The sequence below is a fragment of the Grammomys surdaster genome, unplaced genomic scaffold (genome assembly GCF_004785775.1).
Source record: "Grammomys surdaster isolate TR1022 unplaced genomic scaffold, NIH_TR_1.0 274, whole genome shotgun sequence".
In the NCBI taxonomy this organism is placed as follows: Eukaryota; Metazoa; Chordata; class Mammalia; order Rodentia; family Muridae; genus Grammomys; species Grammomys surdaster.
In genome coordinates this window covers 1,837,996-1,848,991 of record NW_021604715.1, presented here as the reverse complement: position 1 = coordinate 1,848,991, position 10,996 = coordinate 1,837,996, and the positions used below count along the sequence as shown (strand labels likewise).

The following is a 10,996-nucleotide window of genomic DNA, read 5'->3' as shown; positions in this document are numbered from 1 at the left end:
AATCTTACAAAGATATAGAAGAAATTGATCTAATGACATAGGCTTAGAAAGAAAACCCATAAACTTGGATTCTAATTAATATTCTCATATTGCCAATTCTATTAAACTAATGCTAGAAACTTGTTTTTCTGTCTTAAAAGAACTACAACTAACTGGCTTAGACAACCAAAAACATTAAAGAGAGCATGGACTTTAGCTGAAACACAAGACTGTTTTGAACTTGGACATTTACATATTTTTAGGAATAGAAATATACTATTTCATTCTGTATATAAATTCTTACTTGAAAATTCTGTCACTCTGATAACTATTTGGTCCCAATTTTTATCTGCGTCATTCATTTATAATGCATACAAAGAGCCTGGATCATACAGCTTTTTCCTGACTGTTGAGAACTTAAGATAATCAGTCAACAGAAAGAAACAACTTCCCTAGAAGCTTTCCACTTCAAAAATGCTTGGTCCTTAGTCAACTGCCTATGTGTCACCGGAAATCAACCTTGCTTCCTTTCATTGGAATGATACTATGCCCACAGTGGGCTTTTCAACCAGCCAGTGCTGAACTCCTTTCTCTGGGCAGCCTAGATCTCAAAATATTGGGACAACCATCACCAGCTCCTTTTCTGTCTCTCTTTCTTTCAGTGAAGTATCGAACATAAACAATGAACCACATAATGTAGTCATGTAAGTCAGTCATTCTAGACTTTAAAATGCTGGGCTGTCTTTCCCTGTAAAGCTCAGCCCACGAGCTTCAGGTTCTGCTCTGGCTCCTTTGTGTTTGTTCGTGAGAATGTACTACATAGCACCTCTTGGAATTCTATCACTACACTTTTAAACTGAAAATAAAAATTAGATTAAGACATTACTCCTACATTGGGAGTTTAATTATATAAAATACTATGAAAGCACTTTGAGAGCCATAGGGAATGAAGAAAACATGAACACAATTTGATTTGAAGGAGGCACGGGAGCTACAGTGAGGATCTGTTTCTCCCTTTCCTTTGGAGTTTCACTAACATTCAAAGATCCAGTAAAATCCAGAACGTTTTGCGGGTAAAATGTCAATCATGCTTCTGTTCAGCATTTACTGTAGGTGGACAGTGCTCTCTTCTCTACATCACCTAAAAGAACAGATTCCTCTGTAATTTCAAGAGGAGTCTGTGCCAAGAAAATCAATAAAGACATATTTGTTCAGAGCCTAAAGTGGGCTGGCTTTATCGAGGAATGTGTTGAGTTAATTGAAAAGGTTTTGGTTCAAGTTAGCCCACTGGAGATCACAGAATTGTAGACAACACATACTGTGAGTATGAACTTCGTACAACCTTTCAAATACCTTTGGGAAGGCAGGAAATTGAAATATTGTGCTATATTGGCAACTAAATGGTCATTTATCATCCATGCTAAGTTTGGAGCTGAGAAGAGGCATCTGAAAAGTCTCTCGGCAGGGCCTTTATTAACAATTTCAAAGTTAGGTTAGTATATGTAGATTTTTTCACAGCATATTTGGGGAAGACTAAAAGATAACATCTGCATATACTATTAGCACGGCCTCGCTAATAACAACTTCGGACTGTATTCACACCCACAAAAGCTGCATTAAAATCCATTAAGCTTGAGACACCAACTGACAAAAGCAAGGAAATTCACAGTTAAAGGGGAAACACACCATATGGTCTTCAATACCTAAGAGCAACGGGGTGCAGTTGGAAAGTCATTAAAGTGGCGCCCAGTTGTGCCTAGGTATTGGAGAACATATGGAATCTTTTCCTAGGCGAGTGTAATTTTCCCTGCTCTCACTGAATGCGTGTATCAGTCTTCACTTTTTGGTCATATAGGTTTGTGCTTGTTTAATTACCATAGCATGTAAAATAAATACTTTCTTATTTTCCAAAAATACTATAATCACACTGTGGAGACTAGTCCTCAGTAGCTGCTGCCTGACGGTTTCCAGTTATCCTTCTTTCCAAAAATCTCTGCATTATCTTTACAGCTTCAAAGGTTCTTGATGCCATTGAAAGTACCACCTTTCCTTTCCCCATCCTGAGGATTCAGGGTCATGCCCAGTGGACAGTGGTCTCTCCTTTCACTAGTACCTTGGTGGGTTAAAAGTTTCAATAGCAAAATATATATATATATATATATATATATATATATATATATATATATATATATATATATATATATATTTGTATTAAAGTTCTCCTCTTCCTCTTCTTCCTCCTCTTCCTCTTCTTATTCCTCCTCCTCTTGCTCCTCCTCCTCCTTTCCTCCACCTCTCTCTTTTTCTCTTTCTCTTCTTTTTGTGTTTTGTAAACTAAATCCCATTGTATATTTCAGGCTGAACTCCAATGCACCAATACTCCTTTTTCCAGAATGCTGTGATAACAAGGTGGCTGTATGTGCCACCTTGCCTAACTATTCTCTTCCTTTCTTTTTTTCCTAATTTTTGAGATTATAATATAATTACATTATTTTTCTCATCCACTTTTCTTACCCTGAAGTCTTCCACTGCACTGCCCAACTAGCTCTCTTTCAAACTTATGGATTCTTTTCCTTTAATTGCTATGACATACATGAATGTGTGTGTGTGTGTGTGTGTACGTTCATGTATGTGTCTGTACGTCCATGTGTCTGTTTGTGTGCGTTAATAAATATGCAAATACAACCTGCTCAGTTCATATAATGGTAATTGTATATATTTTCAGGATTGACCATTTGGTATTGGATAGCTGATACGGATATGTATAAATATCTTAAATGAAAATTTTTCATTTTGGCTGACAGTGTTCCTTCCAAGAGCCACAGATTATCTAACAAAAACCCCAACAACAGGCATGAGTTGTTGGTCAGGGTTGTCTGAAATACTCCTAAAACATTATAGGCTATTGTTGTTGTCCTTGGCTACTTTGCAGATGTGGAAGGTAAGGCCCTATTGCTGAAGACACCATGAATACAGATCCAGAAAACTAGAGCTGAATCTGAAATGAAAAGCCAACTTCCCAAATATAAGATCTCATGGTACCAGAAGGCACCACACAAGTTTCCCAAGGAAAGAAGCAACTGATAGTCTTACCCAGCTACCACAACTATGAACCACAACAATGACCACCATGGCATGATAACTCTAAGGGTGTAATTGTGGCATACATATCTTGATAGCAACCAGTAGTTCTCTAATTGGACTCAAGATCCACTCAACAAGACGGAAACCATGTCTGTACTGGAAACCTAGCCAGCCACCTAGAGCTGTTAATCCTGAGATTTACCAGAGAAAATACAATTTGGGGGCCAAGTTTAAAGTAAACTTTATTAACTATTAAGTACTGTCAAAGAGATGAACTTTGGTCATTTTATGGAATTTCCCAGTTGAGAATGGCTTTGAGTCATGTGTTTCAGGGGTTTATAAGGACAAACCTATAGGCCACCATACTTTCCCATGAGGCTTTTTTATTTTCTAAGAACTACAATTCCCAGCATTCTAGACAGTTACCTGGTCCCATGGGCAGGTGGAGGGTTTACAGGTTAATCTCACTCATTACAGTAGATGCTGCTTCCACATTGCTCACTGCCTGTAGTGATAAACAGAATAGTAAGTGACATACTACATGACATGTGCTCTTCATATCATCAGCAAAGGGGGTTAATGAAGCACTGAGGACCATAGTAGGGATTCTAAACTAAAAACAGGACAGAAAGCACCTGCCTAGCATATCATTGTTACAGACCCAAGCTTATAATTAAATCAATTCAATATGGTCATAAACTTTTATTGAGCAACTATAGCATGCCAAGCACTAACCTAGGCATTGAGGATACAGGCACTGTTCCTCTAATTTTTAAGCAGTAAAGTTTGACCCAATAATTGGGCTATAAGACAAAATAGGGGAGCGGCAGAGCATGCTTCATAACTCAGAAGTAGAGAAACCACAGTCAGGTTATTTCTCAAAGTGCAGTTTGATCAAATCAGTGTTTTACAAGGACTATTTGGGGAGTTTCAAAGACAAGAGTGAAGGAAAACAGCTAGAAAGATACTGAGGCTCTTGAGGAGAAGGGGCACATGGGATGGAAGTACATGGGGAATATCTCAACAATAGAAGACATTAGTACCTGGTGATTGATTATATCAGGAGACAAGAAAGACATGGATATGACTGTATGGTGTGGAAATCATACAGACTCACTGATGATTAAGGAAGATGATCCACACATGTGCTTTTATTTCACCACTAAGATACTGGAGCTGGGGCCAGTGAGATGGCCAGTCAAGTAATGGCACTTGTTAGTAAGGCTAGCCAGTCTTAGCAAGAATGATAAGGACCCTGAGTTTGGTCCCTGGGACCCAAATAATAGAGGGAGAGAATTGGCTCCAAAAGCTGTCCTCTGGCCTCTACAGGCACACAGTGGTATGCATATATCCACAGACTAATACATGCATACCCAGAAAGATGAATAAATGTAATATAACTTTTCTACAGATAAACAAGGGTATGAAGTTAACCATTGGATTGATTTTGCAGTGTTGCAGAATTTAGGATTAGCATGTTGTAGTGTTCAAAAGAAAAACAGTTTTGCAATAAATTTAATTTAAAATCCAGATAACTAGAGTTTAAAGTACCCTCTGATGAAAACTGACCCCTAAACCCCTTATTCTCATTTTTCCTTCAATTCCTATCACAATGGATTTGTACTCTTTGCTCTCGACTTCATCTTTTAGACTCTGAAAACTCATGAGTGACAAAGCGCAGCAATGTGATAACATCATGACCCCATGACTATGAAATTCAAATGTGTTATATAGTTACTTTGTGATTAAAATTTGAGCTGACTTTGGCACAGAAATGCAGAATGCATAACAATGACTTGAACAATCAGTTGTTTTCTTCCCTAGGGCTCAGTTTCTAACCTGTAAAAGAGAGGAGACAACATGGCGTTACTACTGAGGTAAACAACATTTTGATGCAATCAACTAGGAAGAGCAGCAAATTGTAAAATGTATGTGGATTACTCATCACTTTGGTAACAATAAGGTTGTCCTGCTACTCTTCTGCATTCAAAAACCAGTTGGCTTGACTTCTAGACCATTATTGAGGGATGCACTCAGAAAGAAAAAATAAGCTTGAGTTGCAAATTAACAGTAATTTGGATCTGCATATCTCTGTCCAGTGATAGTTTTGACACTGCTTCCCGAAGCATGCCATAAGGAATTTCTTTACAAGCTCTTCCAATACCTTCGCAAACACAATAAAAGACATCAAATATACCAGCACTCTGAGATAGCACAGACCCTTAATCACAAGGGGGTTACGAGTTTCCGAATGCCCTGAATCATTCTCCTCAACTTGATAAACCTTATTTGAGGAGCTAGGGAGAAGGCTTAGTGACAAAAGTACTCCTGTCCAAGTGTGACGAACTGAATTTGGGTCCTCAGCATCCATGTAAAATTCCAGGCAACTCTGGAGACAGGAGAATCTCTGTTTCTCACTGTCCAGTCAGTCTAGCTGAGTTGGGGAACTCAAATGAGTGCTCCTGACTCAAAGAATAAGGTGGAAAGTGACTGAAAGATGCACTCAGTGTCAACTTTTGCCCCCTCTGCACATACACACATGTACCTGTACACACACACACACGAATAAACACACTGCTTTACTTGATAAATCATAGCTGTTCCTGTATTAATCTGGATTCTCTAGAGTAATATTACCTATTAAAATGAATTTCTTTATATAGAAAGAACATTTGCTAGAGCATTTGCCTAGTATTCACAGGCAAATGCAGCCTGGACTTTCATTCACAACACCAGAGTCAGTGAGAATGATGTTTTGTGAAAAAAAAAGTTTTATATCCTATAAAGCAGAAGAAACTTCTGGGGTGAAATGAAGAGTTGATGAAGGAGTATATTTCAAATACATGAGACAAAGGGAGAAATACCTTATGCCTGGGAAGGTCAAATAAGAACCCTAGATATGTGCTGTATTGCTTTTATTCAGAGAATACAGAACATCCTGGGTGGTGTGGTACTTTCAAGGCCCTATTCTCATATAGGAAAAAAGACTGTAATACACTAGAACCATCAAGTTGGCAGCATCAACAATAGAGACAGCTGAGCAAACAGTTCTAAGGTATTATTTCCAAGTATCCTGAATAGCAGAGGAAGGGCATTATTGAGAACCTTGATAGGCTGGGAGATGTCTGGTGCCATATGAAGACAAGCAACAGTCTCACAAACAAATGATCTAGGACAATTGAAAAGGCTACTGGGAAAAACAGTCACAAGAGCAGACATTTTCTCGGCAATGGTGTTTGAAGGGATGGGAAATGTTCCATAAACCTAGAAGCTGATTTTGTTCTGCTAATCGTACTGTCATATATAAACCTTCATCTACATAATGAAGCACTCGTTGGAGATAGAGAAGGAAAAAGCTCCTTGTTCTTAGCTTGAGAAAGACTATAAACATCAAATAGAATGACTACTTGAGGACAGTTTGAAATTATAGTGAAGTGAATTGTTTTTATTATTATTTTATTTACATTTCAGATGTTATCCCCTTACTTCATTCGCCCCCCCCACCCAGGAAACCCCTATCCCATCCCCCTCCTCCTGCCATCCTCATAGAAGTGAATTGTTTTTAATGATGAGATTAAGCGTCCACCATCAAGGAAACCAACAATGCTAAAACAAAATCGGGCAATGTGTTGGTTATTTTTCTCATTTCTGTGAAAAAACATCTGACAAAAACAACTTGAGGCTTACAATTTGAGCAGATAGTGTCTAGCATGGCAGGATACAGCTATGGAAAGGCAAGGGCAAGGTCACATTGCGTTTGCATTCAGGAAGCGGAGAGAGGTGAGCATTGGCTCTTGGCTCACTCTCTTTTTGTATTTCATCCAGGACCCTTGTTCACAGATGGAATAGTAGCATCCACATTTAGGGCAGGCCTTCCATCCTTAGACAAAACCTGTAAACACACTCACAGACACCCTGAAGTGTGTCTCCTAGGTGATTGTAAAGTCGGTCATCTTGACAATGATGATTAACCAATCACAGGTAACTTTTCACTGTTGACAAGTATAATATAAGAAACCTGTTCATCTTTTTCAAAGACCTTGACATATTATAGCATGGACTTGCTGAAGTAGTGTTTCAATGACAAATACCATGCCCTCCCCAACTGAAAACTCCTCAACATTCTTGCAAATTATATTCCTTGTGAAGCAAGACTGATGGAGAAAGAATGTAAGTAATTACACACTTTCATTTAAGCATTGAGGTCTTGACCAAATCCACTTAATTTTTGCTTCCTTCTTGGTAAAAACAGATTGAATAAACAGACATTTTAAAGAGCCAAATCAATGGGCTCTTTGCCTGGTAGATACCTAGCAATGGACTTCTCACTAACTGCTGGGGTGTTTGATGGGAGACCTCTGAAACAACAGGAAATGCCAGACAACTCTCTTCTAATCTTACTCAAAACTCCAGAACTGCTGTCATGAAGCCATGGCCAGCTTTGGTCCCCTATAAAATAACAAACTCTTAGCCATTTTTAGCTGCATCTGTCATCATTGTGTATGAGAGGAGTTAAGAGCTGGCTCTCCAGAATTATTTTATTACTCTTTCACTATAATAATATAATAACTTAGAGACTCAATAGTTAAACTAAACAATGGTATATTGTTGCCTATTGAAAAACATTAGCATTTGCTTTTGACAAAACATTCTTTTTGTCATTCTTTCTGGGGGCTAAAAAAACATTATTTGGAATATTTGCATAATAATACATTTTATTACAATGGGTCTCACATTTCAACAGTAACAAATCTGGTGGAAAGAACAACATAGTTCCACTATAAATGGTGATATTTGGAATTTGAACAGAAAGTCCTCCATCATTTTTAAGCTGCCAACCACATCCATGTTGTGAAAATTCTCTCTCTCTCTCTCTCTCTCTCTCTCTCTCTCTCTCTCTCTCTCTGTGTGTGTGTGTGTGTGTGTGTGTGTGTGTGTGTGTACATGTATAGAAGAAGCCTGTGGACTGGTGAGAGCAGCCTACAAAGATATGGATTTATACATTGCCAACATGAAAGGAAGCATTTTAAATGGCACAGTTAGCCAGAGTGCAGGGGTAGAAGGCAAGGGTCATATATTCTAGTACAAGTCTATGTAATGTTTCACCTTGTGTACATTTTTCAATCTTAAAACAGATTTACTTGGGATTTAAGACTTTATTAAGGTCAAAAGGATTACATTAAGTTCATAGACACGTTTGTTATATTAATTGAGTCATAAATTCTGGCCGTCTGCGAACACAGTTGAAAACAGGCATCAGCTGGTTTCTATTGCCACAATAGATCAGAAAATCTGCCAGTAAGTCTGTTTGCAGCTCTTAAAATTTGTGGAACAAAAGTGTGTTTTGCACTATCGACAATTACCTGAGAAAACAACTGGATTTTGTAAATGGATTTGTTTATATTCTCAAAATTCTCCTTCACCCTACTTCTGCTCTTAGCACCAAGTTCCCTCAACACCAAGCTTCCCAGTCATAGCTTCTCAGATAACCAGTGCTTGAAAATCCCTTCTGCTTCTTGCTTACTAAAATGGAATAAGCAGAGTATTAGCTTTTCTTCAAAATGATTTAATGTTAATAAAGAAGAAAAAGCAGTGATGTAAACTAAGACAGATCTGGATTTTCATTAAATTATATACAAGGAAATATGTCATATGTACAAATATCTTCATGTTCTCTGGTATTAAGAAAGTACTATGTTTACCTTGGAAGTGTCATGAGGTCCTACACAATGTATTGTGGCCTTTTTGGAGGAAGTGTGTCACTGTGTAGGTGGGTTTAGAGTTCTTTTATCCCTAAGCTCTGCCCAGTGTGGAATTAGTCTCTCCTCCTGGCTGCCTGCTGAAGACTAAAGTGAAATTTTGGGCGTTTCTTTGGAGACTCAGTTGAGTCGAGTGATATTTTTCTGAAAACTATCTTATAAGAGGATGTTTTTGCTGAAGCAAACACATGGGAGGATGTTTTGCCGAGAACAGACAAGTTGTGATTTTCTAAAAGCAGGCTAAAAAAGAACATGCGATGTTTTGCTAGAGAAGATACTTGAGAGAACATGTGATGTTTGGAAAGAGTATAAATATAATGCAACAGAGAATGGACAATGCTGTGTGGTACTGGTACTTCTTGCTACTCTTCGCTGGGCTTTGCTGATGCTGATCTTCACTGGTAATGCTTTGTGGTATTTGTTTGCCTTGCCACTCTGCAGGTCATTGTTTGTCATGACTTTGTAGAGAGAAATACACCAAAAAAAAAACCTTCTAGTGGTGTTCTAGAAGCTTCTTGCTGCTTCCGCAGACTAGGGGCAGATTGGCAGAACCTTGTGGATCAAACTGCCATTGCTAATTCCTAAATGTGTTTGTGAGTGGATCAGACTGCTGTACTCATTCCTATGAACTGAACTGATATCCTGACAATGCAGATTGGATTTGCTCCAAAAAATTATTTCTAATTGGGTCTACATCCTCCTTTGCCCTATTAACTAACCTTTCCTTCCCACTACCTCTGATGCATGATGAGCTAAAAGGGAGGTCAAAACATTTATATACCCTTATTAAAAGTATGTTTAAAAAAGTATAAGCCTACAAAAGACAGTCCTCTTCTGCTGTCTGCGGATCAAAATGCAGCATCATGTCTGCCGGCATGTAGCCATGCTTTCTACAATGATGGCAATGGACCTCTGAAACTCTAAGCCGGCCCCAGTTAAACGCCTTCCTTTATAAGAGTTGCCTTTGTCATGGTGTCTACTCACAGCAAGACATCACCCATCTGCTTTTTTTTTTTAGCACTGTTACACATACTAACAATGTAATTTTTTTTTCAGAGCAAAGACTTTAATGAATATATTTTACAAATACACTGGAGACTCAGGCAATGCTGCCTGCATTGGATGCAATCCTGAGCCACAAGTCTGCACACTCCTTTGCAACTGGACCTGTGATAGCAGAACTTTTCATCTCCCCTTTATTGTTTACTATGACCCCCGAATTATCTTCGAAATACAGAAACACCCCATCTTTTCTTCGATATGACTTTCGTTGTCTAATTACCACCGCTGGATGTACCTTTTTTCTTAGTTCTGGTTTGCCTTTCTTAACTGTAGCCATCACCATGTCGCCCACACCAGCAGCAGGAAGTCTGTTCAGCCGTCCCTTGATTCCCTTCACAGGGATGATATACAAGTTTTTGGCTCCTGTGTTGTCAGCACAGTTGATCACAGCTCCCACCGGAAGACCCAGGGAAATCCGGAATTTCGCTCCGGAGGACCCACCACGTCCTCGCTTCGACATCTTGAGTGTCCGGAAAGAGTCAGAAATCCTAACAATGTACTCTTGAGTTTTCCACATCTTCAACTCTTTAAAAAGTACCCATAATACAGTTTATGTCTTTTCTTCTTTATATCATGCTCTCAAAATTTATCCATGTTGTAGCATGTAACTAGACTTAAACTACTTTTATGGAAATTCAATATTCTACATATATATATCTCCATATATATGAGTGTGTTTTATATATTAAATATCTGTGGGTTATTACTATCAGTATTGCCATTACTATTGTCACTGTCTTTGGCATTGGCAACTTAACCTGAGCTTTGGGAGTTCTAAGCACACACTCTACCTCTGACCTATACCCCTAGGCTAATAGTTTTGATGTTACTAGTATAATGGTGTTCATTATGGAGACTGTTGTAGATGGTAGAAGTGTGCCTAAATTTAGGACTACGTGGAATTGTTCAGAAAAAAAATAGATGTTCTCTACCTTACTAAACAGCAATTGTACTTGGTTCATATGCATACAGAATGTCTGATAGCTGTGAAATAGTTTCCTCACTGTCATATCTCTTTATGCTTCTTTTTACTATAAATGGAATATATTTCCCACTCCCATTTACTGTACTATTACAGAAAATTACAAGTGAGTTCATATAGTATCTTTATA

The 10,996-nt window shown here is 38.3% G+C and overlaps 1 protein-coding gene across 1 annotated transcript; it reads right to left on the bottom strand.

The window, feature by feature from the left end:
- Positions 1-9,872: 9,872 nt before the first annotated feature.
- On the bottom strand, positions 9,873-10,350 carry LOC114628954 (60S ribosomal protein L23-like). Its single transcript, XM_028776939.1, has one exon. It carries the CDS (start codon positions 10,342-10,344, stop codon positions 9,922-9,924), a length of 423 nt encoding a protein of 140 aa, XP_028632772.1. The 5' UTR covers positions 10,345-10,350; the 3' UTR covers positions 9,873-9,921.
- Positions 10,351-10,996: the final 646 nt, after the last annotated feature.

Bases quoted from the DNA above. Each gene is read 5' to 3' on its own strand.
- LOC114628954 (XM_028776939.1), bottom strand. From the start codon at position 10,344: ATGTCGAAGCGAGGACGTGGTGGGTCCTCCGGAGCGAAATTCCGGATT.